The sequence below is a fragment of the Aristolochia californica genome, unplaced genomic scaffold (genome assembly GCF_029961685.1).
Source record: "Aristolochia californica isolate CCGP_79_NKW_82.1479 unplaced genomic scaffold, dmAriCali1.0.hap1 SCAF_9, whole genome shotgun sequence".
Lineage (NCBI taxonomy): Eukaryota > Viridiplantae > Streptophyta > Magnoliopsida > Piperales > Aristolochiaceae > Aristolochia > Aristolochia californica.
Genome location: NW_027182290.1, coordinates 35318618 through 35335992, shown reverse-complemented (window position 1 = coordinate 35335992; position 17375 = coordinate 35318618). Strand labels below are relative to the sequence as shown.

Genomic DNA, 17375 nt, shown 5'->3' with positions numbered 1-17375 from the left:
AAAACAACTACAGTGACAAGTCGTATGAGGGGTTCCATCTCTATTAGAACAACAAAGAGACGAAAAGACATGCAATATATTGAGTTAATCAATCAAGCCGCAGTTGGTGATAACGATCTTTGAGTAAGGGCGATTGAAACCTCTCTCTGCAACCACCGCCCTCTTGTCTCCTATTAACTTTGCTACCCTGTGCATCAAAATTCCATTCATGAGTCATTTTGATCCAGTGATCTGCTTAACACCAAGAACAGAAACGGAGTTCTATAACTGTATCAATCACCTGAAATAAGGGGAGCTTGTATTTTCCTGCACGGTCTTTACCTTGTTGATTCTTTCTACTACCTCCATTCCCTCTACGACTTTTCCTATAACTAAGGTGGAGTTATCCAGCTCAGGAGCGTCTTTGGTCGAAATCACAAACTCCGTCCCGTTTGGGTCTTTTCCAACTTCCTCCTGATCAATCTCCAGCTTTCCTTTTCTAGCCACTAGCTTCACTTTTGGAGGTGGCTTTGATGGGTCCCGTATGATGAGACCCAATGATCCTGCGACATTCTTGATTCCAGGACAATTTGAACTAGTCCTCTCCCACTCTGAAATCAGATTATCAACTACTAGTTCACTTCCTTTTTTCCTGGCTAGATCAGCATCCACACCGTAGGATCTCACTCCCCCGTGCTGTATGTAACTGGGCATGATTCTTACGAACTCCTTCCTTCTGTAACTGATACCAGCTGCTCCACTGACCAGCTTTGAGAACCTGGCGCTCCCAATGGGTGTGTTGGCCTCATAAAGCCCTACTGTGATGCGTCCTACTGGCTCTCCATCGATGGATACGTCAAAGAAAGCCTGTTTTGTTGTATTTCTGTTGGAGCAGTCAATGGTCTTCAGGTGCTCTTCTAGCACTGCATTATTGGCTGCGAGAGGAGGAGCGTCATCTGCTTGAGCTAGAGAGAAACCAAATGGATCAATGGCTTGGGTTCCCCAAAGCAAGAGCAGTGAAGAAGAAGGCGCTCGGACTGCAAAATCACGCCTTGAGATCTTTATACTTCCCCTGAGACGGGGAAGAGAGGTGGATGGAGGTGGGGAGATATGATGAGTAGGGTGGTTTTGTTTCTGTTGTAGTGGTTGAGGGAGTTGAGGCGACGAAGAAGTCGAGGTCTGCAAAAGCCTGAGCCTCATTTTCTCAAGCCCTTGGTGCGAAGTTTGCAATTCTCACGGCTTCTCGGCTTTGTTATCATTCGGTTTTCGATCTCAAAAACGTCTCGACATGGAATGTGGATAAGAAGGATACCAAACCAGGCGCCTAAGCCACTCGTGAGTAAGCCAATGGCCCGCGTTATCGCTTACTTTTTAAGTAAATTTGAGCTGAGTGGTTTAAACTTGATAAATCGGACTAAACAAGTAGGCCATAATACAACACGGGGTGTCTCCTCCGTTTTAAGCCGATCCAAAGGGCTCAAATATCAACACTAGTGTTTTAAACTTGATATAAAATGTTTGTTTAATGGTATTAGTGAGTAAAATGCTCACAACGAGGCTGAATCGAGAATCGTTCCTGTACTCACTTTTTCACCTTCTTCCTTCTGGATCTCCACAACATCGCCAAAGAGTAAGGGAAGGCTTGGAGCGAGTGGCTTCTTTGCTCTGAAACACTGCGAATCTCAATCTGCGATATCTCTGCATTAGTTTGCCCATCTACCCTGGAGACCGTCTGCTTCACGGCAAGTACTTGACAGTTGAGGTTGTTGATACAAGTGTTGACCATGACCGTCCTGAAACCAAACTAGACGCGTTTCATCATTGGTAATTAAGAAGCTACAGTTCTGTTTCAGTCGGGAAAGTAAGCCGACCTTAGTGCGGGCTGTAAATGTTGTCGATGATTAATACTCTTTTAAGCTCTTAAATGCGAGAATTTATTTTGTGTTTCGTTATCCTGAAGAGTGCCGTTAGCTTACTTGTAAATGAAGCTCTGGTCATGGAGTCCAACAACCAGTGTTGAAGCTTTCAGTTTCTCCACCAGTGACATGACTGTCGCGCCTTGGTCACCCTCTGTCACGACGATTTCTACCTTCGCCTGCAACGAATTCATGCTGTATTTTATGAACAGAGGAAAAACAGATAAATGAAGACGAGAATTGCATATGGCAGTCTCCAACAGTAGAAAAATGAGTAAGAAGTGCTCAATTTTGAGTTTGCTCAACAGTCGAGGTACGAAGAGAATCAGAAAAATGAAGACGAGAATTGCATACGGCAATCTCCAACAGTAGAAAGTGAGTAACAAGTGCTCAATTTTGATCGCTCAAATTGAATGAAACGTATGATATCAAGTATCGAAAGAAGAAAGAAAGGAACTTAAAAGATTTTTGAGTTGTCAGCAACTACAAGAACTATTACGAAGAAAGCCCGTTCAACTATAGAAGAAAAGGAGTTAAATTCTAACAAAATTTTGAACGAAATGAAAAAAGGCAAGGAGCAGGAAGTGTAATTAACATGAAGAAATCATCTTAATTTTCAGAGTTATGATTTACGGGTGAGATGAGATGAAAGCCATCAAAATATGCACCTCCGGAATACCCTGGCATAGATCCTTGAAGGACAAAGCCAGCTGAAATCCATTGAGTCTCCGTATCCTCTGCTTCCGCCTGTTCTTCGATCTTGAAGACGGGTACACGTGAAGCAAAGTGATAACGTCGCCGAACCTGAGAAGATTCTGGACTGCCCACTTGAGAGCAGATCGAGCAGCATCTACATCCTCCACAAGTGCAATGATTTTTCGGTTCTCCAATCTCCCCATTTAACTAAAGGACAGTGCGGTTCTAAAAGCGGGGTTCTTTCCAGCAATGGAATTCAGAGCTTCAGATAGAAATACCAACCGAAAGAAGAGAGTGGGTCTTCTAAATATTTCCTTTTTCTCCTTCCCTCCTCCGGGTGTTTCTTTTGTACTCTAATGTCTCTTTGCGTGACGGCTTTCTAACTGCTACCCTCTCTAGTCGTTGGACACATGGGGACTTTGGCAAGGTTCCTCAACTGGAAACTCAACTCACCAGAGATCAATCAATCGAAGTCGAGGACGGATTGGTCCCATGTCCAAAAGAGCCGACCACATTTTTTTTAGCGTCAGTGTGACGAGGAGACGTTAGAGAAGACTTTTTTAGCGTGACGTCGTGGACGTGGACCCTAATTCGTAGATTACTTGTATAGAGGGGAAGCAATACCGGCCGTTTGCCATTTCATAATATGGTCATTAGTGGGCATGTGCTAAAGAGCCATTGCTGCTGGGTCAATTTAATTTTAAGATTAATATTTCAGTCACAAGGGGTTTCTACGAAAGACCGATAGAGAGGAGCCAAGACATATTGGTCAAAAGTTCATATAGGGAAAAAGGCACAGGCTGAGCCAAGCTCAGAGTAACAAGCTACCTTATGACAGATATTGCTGTAGAGAGATCAAAACGAACCGAGAGAGGATATTTTGCAAAAGTAAATGCAACAGCACACCAATGTTCCTCAGTTGGGAATGCTCTTAACATCTCAAGGAAGCAAAACCATCTTAATCCATCATATATTAAGACTTTCTTAGCATAAAACTATAACCTACACTTACCTGCACTGCTCCAATCAGCCTAAACAGAATGAAGATTTATTTAGACATTATGACAACTAGCCTTCTTGACCTAGCTTTTTTTCACCTAAACAAAGCATAATAAGAAAAGCCACTGATATTACAAGGACGGATCCCTCTATTCAGTATTTGACATTCTTGATGTGCACTCTCCAGCACGACTTACACCCTGAAAGACATTAGAGAAGCCATAACTTGTAATCCCCACTCAATACTGTGTGCGACTAGACATAATTGGACCACGGCCCCTCCCAACAGAGCCATAGCCCCGCCCATAGTATGACCCACGGCCACGCATGCCACGCACACCACGGCCAGGCCCTCTTCCACCCCGACCACCACGATGCCTGGAAAAGTCCCCAAAAGTCTGCACAGAACAACAAATGTATAAGATGAAATCAAACTCCATTTTGTTTTTATCCATGAAAGGTAATTGGAATTGAGAAACTCCTTCATGCTTACCTCCGTATCAATTTTCATCTGTTCAGAAAACTTTGTCCTTCCACCTCTTGCTCCTCGATCAAGAGCATTGCAGGATAGAGAATCAAAGAAATCGTCCTTGACATAAACAGGATGCTGGACAAGAAAGTTGTATTAACTATGGTGAATATCATTACATTTTAAAACAACACCAGCACACAAGGAATGAGTCAGTAGACTCGTTCCATAATATTTTAACCACAGATTACATAACAAGGCTCATTACACCATATTATAAGTTACATAAGAAGAATACAAAATACTTTATTTGGCCAAGACTTCAGCAAGTAAACACGAATGTAGTAGAAGATTTATGTGTTAGTTTTCCGCTGAAGGGTCAACTGAGATTTTGAACATTCAAAAGCTATAGCCCAGAGGGTAGTTGGTATCCTTAGTGCACTCAAATAATAACAAGTTCTCATTTCAGGCGAATTGATGTATTAAAATTTCATAACAGGAGAACATATCTAAACCACGCTATAATACATGCATCCTTAGAGCCCAAACTTAGTAACATGTACTCTGTTTACCCAGTATAATGGAGAACCAAGAGGCAGTTCACAACTAAAATGAGCGAAATGACTTGCCCGTCTGAGTATGCATATTCCTCGATGACCATGATTCAGTTGAAACGTTTCATAGTTCCATTAATTGATGCAAGCCACAAGTAGAAGCAATGTTTACCTCGACCTCCAATTTTGACGCATCGAAATCATCTTCTTCCAAATTATCATACACATCATCATCTTTCCCATCTTCTTTTAGTGCCTTGCTTTTACCAAGATGGCCCCATACTTCATCTTTCTTAAATTTTTCATTCATTGCAGTAAAATCAAAATCTTCAGTGAACTTGGTCACAGTACGTGAAATCTGCATTATTAATAGTCAATTTGACCAAACTGATTAAAGAACTAAAAGAAAATTAACAGAACAAGAAACCCACTTACGTCATATAATCTAAAATAGATACCATCGGTCGGAAAAAAAAATCCAAAACAAAGACCTAGTGAGCAAATTTCAGGATGACTTTAAGAATAGCCCCATTAAATCAAGAACAACAGTATAGCAAATTCTAAGATGACATCATAAAAATATACTACAACAGTACAAACCTGCCACAGATGGAAACATTAAGGGAGAACAATAGAACCTTATAATCTTCCAGTTATACCTACTCCAGAAAATTCAATAAAATAGCAAGTGCGTGATCTGACAAGTCCTTGTCATATTCATGAGACATCAGTACATAAAAATCAGTAAATAAGACCACATATAATGGTGTACTAGACATCAACTAACTATCATTACTAAAATTTATCATCAAAGATATTATCCAAATTCTGTTTAACATTTAGACTAATCTGTACATGCAATCGCTGCCTACACAATGGAACTCAACCAATTACCTGGACTTAAACTTTTGATGCATCACACAAAATATCTAAAAATTAAAATCTTTTACACCTAAAAATTGACAATTTGGTAAAGGAAGAGGCATTACAGGATGTTTTTTTTTTTAATTTTATCTGTTCCCAGCACAAGAACTAAGGTGAAACATGAAATCTAACTAATTGGATGGTCAACAAGGTAAATGAGAAATATTGGACATAACACATAACAATCTAAAAAGCCTCTCACCAAAAGAACAGAAGAAGAAAAAAAGTGATGTAAACTACAATTAACAATTAGAGCAATACCCCATATCCTCTTCCTCTTCCACGACCTCTACTACCATGATGAATAGGCAAAGCAGCACCATTCACCTGAAAATTAAAATCATATCCATGATAAAACATTCCAGACAATTGACAGGAATTCATGTTATCCTAAAATGAAAAAGTTAACACCAGTTCTGTTTCAAATTTCTGGAGTTGCCGATTTGAGACATGACCTCAATAGGACAGAATGCCAAACTCAACAATGGCATGAGACTGAACAACATGCTTAAAACACAACTATGGGTCAAAGAAAGCATAAGAGCAAAACATATCCTCGCGAACACAAAAGATGGTCCTGAAACAATTGATAATACACAAAATCAAAGAGCTTTGAATTGTCGCCAAAAAATGCTAACAGCTATACAGAATTCATGGACCAATTATGCTAATATAAGTTTTAACATTATCTCATCATGATTATCTCATTACAGTTTCTTTATAAAAAATATCAGTAATCAACATTAAGAAAAATACCAAGGAATCATCAGACAGGTACCCTATTACCAGTATGCGGCAAGTAATGAGATCAAATAAAGGGACGGAGGCCATGAGAAGTAAAGATACAAGCATTAGACAGAGCTCATGTGTAAGTGAACTGATTAAGACATGTAGTTTGCATTTGATTCTGGATGATATAGAAACCTCCTTTACGCCCGAATAGAACTCAAATTGAACAGCAATAACTAAAGAGGGTAGATAGCTGTTCAAGAGAAAAGTGAGAAACAGCTAAGCCTCAGCTATATGTACACGCTAAGAGAATAATAATACGATTAAAGCAGCATTGCTTTTGCCTTGAAGCAAGACTTCGAATAAGGGAGACCTATTTCATGAAGGTGTGCACAGAAACCCCTGAAAAGCGATACACCCTTGTTCAGAGTGCTGCCACACAGTGCAATAGCATGGGCTGCTTTCACATTATATTTTTCAATGATGTTTGAAAGTAAGAGAAAAAATTTATACATACACAGAGGATATACACATGACAAATGCACTTTTTTGAAAGAATAATCAAGACTACAAACAAGTAAGACTCCTCAAATAAAAATAAGTAAAGCTGGCAAGTCGATTATGATGAACTTTCCCAACCCATGGTGGAGAAACAAAGAAACTATACCTTATAATCTGGTAGTGTAGGTAGCGGCAAAATTGGTGCCCGAGTTTCAGCTACAGCTGAAGATGAAGGTTCTGATAATGCAGGTTGCACAGTCTCCAAATCTTTATTTACTGTTGTTAGTGGCTGAGAAGGAGTCGTACTGGGCCCAGGTTGCAATATTTGACCCGGAGTCACCAATGGGGGCACAACCAATGTCTCTGTGTGACTTGAAGTGGATGGCCCCACAGTAGGAACTGGCTGAGACAAAGGCTGAGATGGCAAGGTGGGACCAGGAACTGCCCGAGCCCCAACCTTGCTAGAGATGGGTGATACCATTGAGTTGATATCAAGACTAGAAGAAGTTAGAGGGGACGCCATTGGCAAGTTTGCGGTTGGAATTGTTGTTGTAAAGGAGGTGACTGGAGCCTTGTTTGGCATCAGAGACGAAGATGTCTCAGAAGCTAAAGAAGCAGCTTGAGTAGGGCCCACATATGTGGGCAAACTTGATGAGGTTAGACTAGAGTAAGAACCACCAGTTGTGGACAAACTACCAGGTGGCAGCAAAGGTGAGGGAAACTCGGGCATATTTGGGGCGCTGTTAGGTACAGAAGTTGTATTCAGGCCAGGATATTGCATCAGTTGCTGCATGGAAGGAGGAATCGGCAAGCCAGGAGGGGGGCGAAGTAGAGGCTGTTGTTGCTGTAAATGAGGAGGAAGCCCACCTGCAGGACCATAGAATCCTGGCCAGTACATCGGAGGCATTGCTAGGCCAGATCCATTGGCATTTGGAGGGGCAGGAGTTGATCCCCATGAGGCCAAGTTCCCACCTTGGGGGTACAAAGGAAGACCACCTTGAAATGTTGATCTGGGGAGTCCCAATTGTGCAGGATGTGCAGTAGGATCAGGTGTGCTTCCACTTCCAGCAGGTGGCAAACTTGTAGATACAACCGGTGGCCGAGAATAATGAGACTGCAAAAGTAATCAGTAATTTTAACAATGATATTACTTACGAAAGTTGCATAAAAAATCTTTTCTTTACCTGAATAATAGCAGGATCATTGTGAATGGGTGCACTTGTCTGAACTGGTGGGGAGGACTTCACCTGTAAATCCTGCACCAGTGCACAAAAAGCTAAAATCAAGACCAATGAAAGTGTAAAAATATAAGATTGAAATAGGAGAAGGTTCCACCAAATAAAAATATTTTTTTCAAACATATCATGGTAATTAACTAACAACTCATCTCCAAAAGATATCATATCAACCATATTTTCTTGCAAGAACTCACACAGCAGGGTATTTAAGCACTCAATATCAGGTTGTCTGGTAGCTCTTATGGTAAAATCTTCCAGGTATATCTATTTTGTCCACGAGTGTCTCTGATGCATTCTGATTTTAAGCAATTTTCCAAGATATGTAAGTTAAAAAAGGAAAAGTACAACTACTCCTTGCTCGTAAAGGCATGTAACCTTTTCCCAAAGAAATAAATAACCTCACAGAGATGAATTCATTCTATATTGAAATTTTACAACAGAATAGGGATTTACAAGAACAAAAACATTTTATCGGATTTACAAGAACAAAAACATTTTATCAACTATTTTCTGAAGATAGAAATATAATGAACATCAACAAAAGTAAATGCATATACACAACAAATAAAGCGAATGTCATAGAGGATATGTTGAATGATTTAGCAGCTGAAATATTTTTTAAACAACATCAAATATCATAATATTGAAATGCAAATGGACCATTTGATTTTGTTACATACTTTGATATCAGTCCCACGGAAGAGTATATACTCATAAACTTTATCGCTTGGAGGAATTTGTGGACCATCTTTCTTCCGTCCTTCAGTTCCAAATGATCTTACTGCATAAAGTAGAGAGTATATCAGCAGCGAAACTACATACCCTTAATCAGTTTTCTAATAGACACCTGCATAGAATAATCATGGCTTCTAAAAAGACCTAAAAGATGTTCCTGTTTTTTATGTTTCTTAGATAATTAGTTTGAGAAGGAACTTCTTCCCATCCTCCACATCATTTTTCTGACTTAGGCATCCTGTTCCTTACAGTAAATCCTAGCAGGCTGCAGAACTGTTTCTAGATTGCAATGTGCACTATATTAATGTCTTCATGATGTAACAGCAAGGTGCTCTACTATATACAACTATTAGAAATAATGTGCATCATAATGTACAGAATAACACCCTGTCCTTCATTGAGGATAAGCATATAAAATTTGATAAACTAGAGAGAAGAAAGATGACATGGAAAAACAAGAATATGTTCACATGACTCTGACAGCAAACAATTCCTTTGGAGACCTCCCTGTCTGAAGACATTAGACTGTCCTCAAGTCATCCCATTGAGACACCAAAACTAAGTTCTTAAATGAGTTGAATTTATATGAGCTGATCTAAGATGCAATGTATTATCTGAGAAACATATGTGTTGTTCAGGTTATTTCTAACAGAGCATGCATAAAAGGCAGTACTATCAACAAAATGCAGTATATTCTACCCAAAAGAATGTATGAAATTACCTAAAAAACAAAATAGGTGGACAGAAAACGAATAAAATTTCTGATGGTCTCTGCTTGATGGATAAATATGGATGAAAAAGTAATAGGTAAGCACTAAAATGAGTTTCAATTTGACAAGAATTTCAGGCCACAATTTTAGTATCAGATGTCAATATATTGTCTTCTTTTATATTATGATTTCTATCACATCTTCTAGTAACTCTTATGTTCAAAGTACATTATTTCCATGAAAACCAACATCGGATAACAAATCAAACAATTTCAGAAAGTACTGGAAAAATTTTGAGAGTAATATTTTAGCTTCTTTTGTTCTATTTGCCATGGAAAGCACTGATCAGACACTTAATTCAAAAATCCTAAAAGGCTTGCATATTGGTTCAAATTCTAACAAAACCAGAATCTTTGAAAACATCCAATGCCATAGGCAAAGCTGCTTGACAAGGGACCACAAAGAATAAATTGAACGTATAACTTAGCACCGAAGATAGGGACCACAATGCAAGATCAGAAGGCAACCCCTCTAACACAGCAGCACGATAACTCATATTTCATGGTCTCACACTCACAAGATACTCTGAATGTATCAAATCCTAAAAAAGCTTTGTTAGAACGTTACTATGATGATCCAAACTATAAGACCTTCCTCAACCTCTTTTTTTGTTGAACTCCTAGTTGAATATCCAGCCTGCTGAAGTAAAAACGAATCTGAGTACACGACTAACTGCCTTCTACTTCTGTATATTGGGCAACCTCCTTGTATTTAAGAACTTAGAATCAATATTTTCCGAACAAAGTTGTTGAAACAGTCAAAGTCCTCCGGTCAAGAAGCATTGCCGTGATAAACGCTGAATAATATTCATTATTCCATGTCCCAGAAAAAAAATATTTTCTTTACGTAGTTTAAAAAGTAATCATGTGCACTGCACCAACATACATAACATATGCATGCACCTGCTGCAAGTTGCCATGTCTTCGAGAGAGCAGACTTGAATACCCTAAAGATTCAAATGTTACATTGACAACAAAATGCACCTGAATTACAAGTGGGGGTGGCACCAAGCCAAACCGGCTAGCTAACCATTCGAACTCAGCTCAATTCAGTTTTTACTTGAACTCGACTTGAACTCAAACTTCAAATAAGGCTCATTAAATATAACAAACCAAACTCGGCTTGGTAGTTTGTGAGCCAATTCGTTAGCATAGATTTTTTTTTTAAAATATCTTTTACTCTAATTGCTCTCATCAATTCCCTCTTTAGTCAGTTGATAGTTGTTCTTATTTACCTTAAACCTCAAAGACGATCAATAGTTGAGCCCTTTTGGGTCCCTCAACATCTAATGTTGTTGTCTGTCAATAGAATAAACATTATTGATGGAGGTATTTGCTCTTTCTTTTAGCCCTATTAAGTTGGTTATCATACATTAGTATGCTCCATTGCAAAGTCTTGGACTTCTCTGCGATAACTTGAAGTTCAATAGTACTAAGTTCATCACAATATTTTTTTTTTATTTTTGTAATTTTTTTATTTTTATAGTTTTAAATGTAGGTAAAAGCTCAAACCCGGCTCGAGCTCAAACATGGTTAAAATTTTTGGGTTCGAACTCGAGTTCAAAGTATTCAGATCAAGTAAAACTCGAACATATGCCGGTTTGAGCTTCGCTCGGCTCGATGCCACCCCTAGTTACAAGGGAAAATAAGATATATAAATGACACAAACCCACAACAACAGCCAAGCAGACAAGGATGTTCATAAAGTAACACTCAACCCAAACTGAGGTCCCTCAAAGGAAACTTATTGCAGATTTCAGATACCCAGCTCCCAACCAAAACAAAGTAAATAAGCCCAAAACAACCGAGATCTCAAAGATTAACTTATGAGATAAAAACAGACGTTTTCATTTTCAGAATGCAGTTGAGTCTACGAGAATAGATAGACTGCCTAAGTAAAAACAACAGCAGAACAAAAAAGGAAGAGGACATCCAAAATCTCAAGAATTGCTACGATCTGCCATTCAAACTATAACCCTTCCAAGGTTACGGAAATCTCTAGTATATCTCTGAAAAGGAGAAAAAACAACAACTCTTTTGCTGTATACGGTAAATAGAGAACTAAAAGAAAATCCTCTAATCCCTCTCTTGTAGTTCAAAGTATCCAAATCCACAGAAGTATGACAGAAAAGGCCACAAACAGAAACATAACCCTAAAAATAAAATACTAAGAGCGCAAAACGAAGTTCCGCATCTAATAGCAATTAAACATCAGTAGAAGAGGACAACATACAAATCATGAAATAAATGCATAGAGAAAAATAACGATAACCCTAAAGCCAACCATAAGCCAAAACGGGAGCAAAATCTCAGCCTACTATACAGAAAAAGTATTAAAAATAAAATTAATTAAAATACAACTATGATAAACATAATAAACCAACAAAAAAAGGAAAAATCTCTAGGAAATAAAATGACAGTAAAACAGCTCGCAGAACTCCTTAATCTCTCGCATTACAAGCCAAGCTAACAAAACCCTCTTCTAATTAAGAGCCACAAGGTAGACCGGTAAACTCTTAAAATATACAGGAAATCCACAAAAAAAAAATAGTAAAACTCGAAATAATACAAGCGCGCAAATAGTACCGTTTCTCAATCCGATGCTAGACTCTTCTGTGTTGATGTTGTACAAAACCCCTTCATACCGGATTTCGCACTTGGATGTCAAACTAATCAAACTACCGATGTATGAATCGGCAGCTCCGCTGGATCTCGAAGTTTCCGCTGCCATGATTTTGGCAGTACAGGAGGAGCATGCGAACTCTGTGTGCGGGAAGAAGGCAAAGAAAACCTGACGCTTGTAGCCCTTTCTCTTCTTTTTCTGCAGTATTTTTTCGAGTGTTACAATTTTGGACCTCCCTGATGGCCCTTATATACCTCAGTTTGATTTTGCAGTTCTCTTTCGATTTCCTTGATCGTGCATGCGTCAGCTCCGATGAATTTCACCGTCACTCATCTCTGTACTTATCTAAGAACCAACGGATTGGAGCACATCCACCGTTCATTGTGGGACTCGCTTTAAGTTTTTGCGGACCGCATCTGTGAGCATCTGGCATCTACGAAATATACCTTAAGCTGAGTGGGAGATAAATCAACCAACCGAGTTATAAAAGTTCGAGGAGTGTCATTTTATACAAAAAAATCTTAATTATTTTTTTAAAGTTCTTGATGTTCTCTCACCCCAGGGGAGTGTTGGAAGATGGGCACCAACTCACACAACCAAAAAAAACCCACATATCTAAGAGTATTATAAGATGGGTCACACGATCAAGGAAGGTCCATAAGATGGGCCCAAACCCATAAGAAGTAAGACCCACCATGATTACGATGAGTTGGCATCCTTATCTCATAAGTTGGAAGATCAAGAAGGACTTTTAAATGCATCTTTATATTATTGTCACGTCCTAGAAGAGTTCTAGTTTGAGTTATGTTTGTCTTTTATCAATTTTGAGGGTGTAATTGAGACAAAATTAGTTTTGTTGTAATTGGACTCTACTACTTTCTTCTATTATAAATAGATGTTCATGTACTCTGATTATTAAAGTTTATGAAGTTAATGAAGTATTTATCTTTTCCATAAATTCAACATGGTATTAGAGTGGGAACTTTGAGTTGACTTGGTCAACCCACAAAAATAATGAGATCCTTTTCTCTAAATACTAAACCTTAAGTCTAGGTTCGTAATTATTTTTTTTAGTCCTTACACCCATAGTTTGCTTTACAATTTTTATCTCTATACTGAGATTTTCATATTTCAAATTATATATTGATGGAAAGATATTTGAGTCTACTTTCCAAGAAAAAATGAGTTTTTCCAATTAGGTCAGATTGTAAAAAGGTTTGAGCAGCAGCAGAAAGCTTCAGATTCTGAGGTACTTTATACTATCAAGAACTAGACTTTATATGGAGAAATATATATCAAAAGAAATATTTGTAAGTTTATTATTTTACCTTTTCAACCAATTTTTTATCTGAGTTATCTACAAAGATAAATTGATATTGGAAACAGCAAAGGTCAGATTGAAAAACAGGTTCTAGCAGCATCATAAAGCTTCAACTTTCGAGGTATTTTTTGCTATCAATAAAGAGACTTTATATGTAGAATTATATATCAAAAGAAAGATATGTAAGTCTATTTTCTTACTTATTTAACCAATTATTGGTATAATTTTTTTTAAGGAGATATTGATCTTAGAAGAGTCAATGGTCATTCTGGAAAAAAATAAGAAACAATACTGAGTTCGCCCAGATGACAAAGATCGAAATCTATTAGATTATTTATCTTCTAATAATTATATTTTATTAAGAGAAACTATACTTGGATAAAAGGTATTTAAGTCTAGTTTCATACGGAAAAAAAAATTATGTCAATTTGATCTATATTTAAAGATATATTCGCATTAGAAGAATCAAAGGTTATGTTGGTATTCTGTTGCATTGAAAAATCCGAATTTAACCCATTATTTTGCGTCACTTTTTAAGTTGATATATTAGGAAAATATCTCACTTCTCCCTGGTTTGAGGGCTTATCTATACATCTTTGTTATTTGGGCTTATGCCTACATCTATGATATTTGGTTCAAGCAGGGATCACTGCTATTACCTTCAAACTTGAGGGGGATAAGTAAAAGAAGTACAAGGAAGAGGTATTTTATTCCATATGTTGTAGATAAGTTTTATGTAACCAAAATATTCAAGGAAGGAGAAGCACAAAAGATGAAGCTTATGCATCTAAGAAAACATATTTATATCGGATTATGATTATTTCATGGGTCATTTTACAAGGTTTATTATTTTGGTTCGTGTTATATGTGTTGAAAGATGGTCGTGTTACATTACACTTGTTGCTATTATGTCTCTTTGGACGAGATATTTTTATTGAAGAAGAGGTAGCATTGGTATCTTTCCTCATACCATTATTTATTTGTCCCTGTCAAAATATAAAAAATGTCAATGGTTAGGATTCCATGACTGAGGAACTTAATACCCCAAAAAAAATATCAAGTGTCAATGGTTGGGATTCTATGATGAAGGAACTTAACACCCCGTCAAAAATATCAAATGTCAATGGTTGGGATTCCATGAGGGAGGAACTTAATACTCCGTAAAAAATATCAACGGTTGGGACACCATGACAAAGGAACTTATTATTACATCAATGTTATACCCCCCTGATTTGGCCATCTAGGTCTCATGGAAGAGAGCACCAGCGTGAGGGGGAGTGTTGGAAGATTGGAGGACTGCTATTTTATACATCATTTGCGGTAAGCTGGGAATTCTTGATGTTCTATCACCCCAGCTTGAGGGGGAGTGTTGGAAGATAGGGTTCAAACCCACACGACCAAGGAAAAGCTACATATCTAAGAGTATTATAAGATGGGTCACATGACCAAGGAAGGTCCTACAAGATGGGTACAAACCCATAAGAAGTAGGACCCACCATGATTACCATACGTTGACATCCTTATCACATAAGTTGGAAGATCAAGAAGGACTCACAAAGGCATTTTTATTTTATGGTCACATCCAATAAGAGTTTTAGTTTGAGTTATGTTTGTCATTTATCAATATTGAGTTATTTAATTATGCTAGGACTCATATTCGAGTGTTAGAGTTTGGGTGTAATTGGGACAAATGTAGTTTTATTATAATTAGACTCTACTACCTTCTTCTATTATAATAGAAATTCATGTACTATGATTATAATAAGTTTATGAAGTCAATAAAGTGTTTATCTTTTCCATAAATTCAACAGTTATATAACAACATATGATGTCGTCTACCCTCATGAAGAATTTGAAGTATTTTATAAGATATAACAAATGATGGCCCCAACTTCTTCACCTTATCTTCATTTAATTCCCCATTAACCTTTTTCTTTGCAGACTTTCTCTTATCATCCTTTGTTTGACTTTCGTTTACCCTCTTTTACTAACCCTTTGGTGTGTTGCTTTGGTTAGTCCTTTTATATATATACGGGTGTTTTTAATTTGGTAAGATTTTTTTATTGGTACGGTTGGGTTGTTATCGTCGTCTTGTTTAACGTCTTCCAAACCGATTTAATAGTTAATTTACTTTTGTGAGTATAAGTGATAGAAAAAGATAATAAGAATGCTACAATTATTGTAGGGCAACAAAGGAATTTATGAAAGGGGAAGTTTCAACCAATTGGACCAGCAAAGATCCAGTTAATTGATTCAAGCAATGAATTGGATGACCCAATTTGGTCCTTTGAATTATGCTTCATGTGTCACGCATGTGAAATCCTCCCTTGCAATGTAGAATAAGGAAAAGGGGGGTGGTTAAGGGGAAGGCCAATGATCATATTTAGAATTGGGTTAGACACCCTCAGACACGATATTCGCGTATTGAATGTACATCGCATTCGGACCGGAACGGTCCGGTTCACATTGATTAGGGAGTTAAAAGAGCTGAGACAGCAACCAACTCAGGGTACGTTACGCAACAGTTCACACAGACGTCGGGCTTGAACTTCAAATGTGTGACGACTGACGAGGGAGCGAACCGAGCCATGCACGCTGGGAGTGGACGGGCGCCTGACAGCACGCGTGGCTCGGGACGGCTCTGGCTCGTGTGCGGGTGCGCCTCGTTCCAGATATCACTTTCTCGGCGCCTAATAATGGGCATCGACTCCACCCACCAAACCACCATAACTTAGGTTTGGCTTTCAGCCGGCTTTCTACATATCAGAAGTTTCGGCTTTTGAAGTGCCGTGTCCGCCTACACTGCTAAGAAGTGACGCTTGTTAGTCTGAAATTACCAAACTAAGATGGAGTTCATTTTTGTTAGAATGGGCTCTCTTCACTGTTGTTGGCAACTAAGTTCAGTTGGGTTGGATTTGGAATTTCTTTTTTTTAAATTAATTTATCCTAATAACTTGTGATACAGTTGGATTTCAGCCCCTATTTTTGTAGTGGCTTTTTTTTCTTCTTATTTAATAATCATTTTAAACGAGTTAAATAATATAAAATATGTGTTTTATATGTAATCGCTCATAAGCATTTTGTCATCCCCAATGTAAAGTAGGAACGAATAAAAACATAGAATGAGATGCTTTGTTCGTTAGAAAATGTCATTCTTGTAAATTTTATAACTAACAGGGGCAACAACATCGTTCTACAGCATCAAATGCTGGCTTGAGCTACACTGCGTTCCCAAGCCAAGCCCTAAAAGCCAGATTCCACTACCTAAAAAAGCAAAAATGTCGGGAAGTCGACGATAAGAAAGAGAGAGAGCCGTCGAAAGGCGTCAACTTGTTGCTTAGGCGTCGCGGCTCCTGAGTCCTGCGACAAGGCGTCGACTTTCAATCACCCCACTGGGGCTCCCTCACATTTCTTTCTCGCTCGGCTGCGATCCGGCTCTGGTTCCTCTCTGCTCTCGTTTCACAGAGGTTAGCATCTCTCTAATTTTTTTTTCGTCCGTGCAACTGGATGTAGCTTCTTTCAGATTATTCATTCGTTTAATTTCAATTCTGAAAGATAGTGATCCAATCGAGCTTCCCTTGGTGAATCTGTATGCATGTTTGGCACTACATACATAGACTTAGAAGCTGGAACCTTAAATTTGCCTACTTCTGCTCATCTGTGCGATATTGTGTTCCCAGATGGTGGTCTGGGGGACTTGACGAGCAGTTTGAGGTAAATTCTAGCCGTTTTTTTTCACGCGACTCACTCAGGATCCGCAGTACATTGATTATCTGATATCGAAATACAAAGCTTTGTTGTCCGAGATTCGTGAATTTGTGTTAGTTCCTGGTAGTCAGTGAGGGTGGTTGTCCACGTTCAATTATTAAAGGAGATCAATTCAGAAGTTACGGACTGTATAGTTTACAGTCGCACAATGCCT

The 17375-nt window shown here is 38.3% G+C and overlaps 3 protein-coding genes across 3 annotated transcripts; all 3 read right to left on the bottom strand.

Annotated features, from left to right (window-relative positions):
• Positions 1 to 35: 35 nt before the first annotated feature.
• LOC137941968 (peptidyl-prolyl cis-trans isomerase CYP26-2, chloroplastic) lies at positions 36 to 1184 on the bottom strand. The gene is made up of 2 exons (XM_068787613.1): positions 281 to 1184; positions 36 to 187 (listed from the first exon to the last, which is right to left on the bottom strand). Exons 1-2 carry the CDS (start codon positions 1177 to 1179, stop codon positions 85 to 87), a joined length of 1002 nt encoding a protein of 333 aa, XP_068643714.1. The 5' UTR covers positions 1180 to 1184; the 3' UTR covers positions 36 to 84.
• Positions 1185 to 1371: 187 nt separating this feature from the next.
• Positions 1372 to 2820, bottom strand: LOC137940006 (uncharacterized). The gene is made up of 3 exons (XM_068784902.1): positions 2564 to 2820; positions 1956 to 2074; positions 1372 to 1772 (listed from the first exon to the last, which is right to left on the bottom strand). Exons 1-3 carry the CDS (start codon positions 2792 to 2794, stop codon positions 1562 to 1564), a joined length of 561 nt encoding a protein of 186 aa, XP_068641003.1. The 5' UTR covers positions 2795 to 2820; the 3' UTR covers positions 1372 to 1561.
• A 715-nt stretch (positions 2821 to 3535) lies between these two features.
• LOC137940496 (protein decapping 5-like) lies at positions 3536 to 12359 on the bottom strand. Its single transcript, XM_068785597.1, has 8 exons — positions 12096 to 12359; positions 8686 to 8786; positions 7952 to 8023; positions 6934 to 7881; positions 5799 to 5864; positions 4786 to 4971; positions 4084 to 4197; positions 3536 to 3988 (listed from the first exon to the last, which is right to left on the bottom strand). The coding sequence occupies exons 1-8, from the start codon at positions 12238 to 12240 to the stop codon at positions 3830 to 3832; spliced, it is 1791 nt and encodes a 596-aa protein (XP_068641698.1). The 5' UTR covers positions 12241 to 12359; the 3' UTR covers positions 3536 to 3829.
• Between the last annotated feature and the right edge of the window lie 5016 nt (positions 12360 to 17375).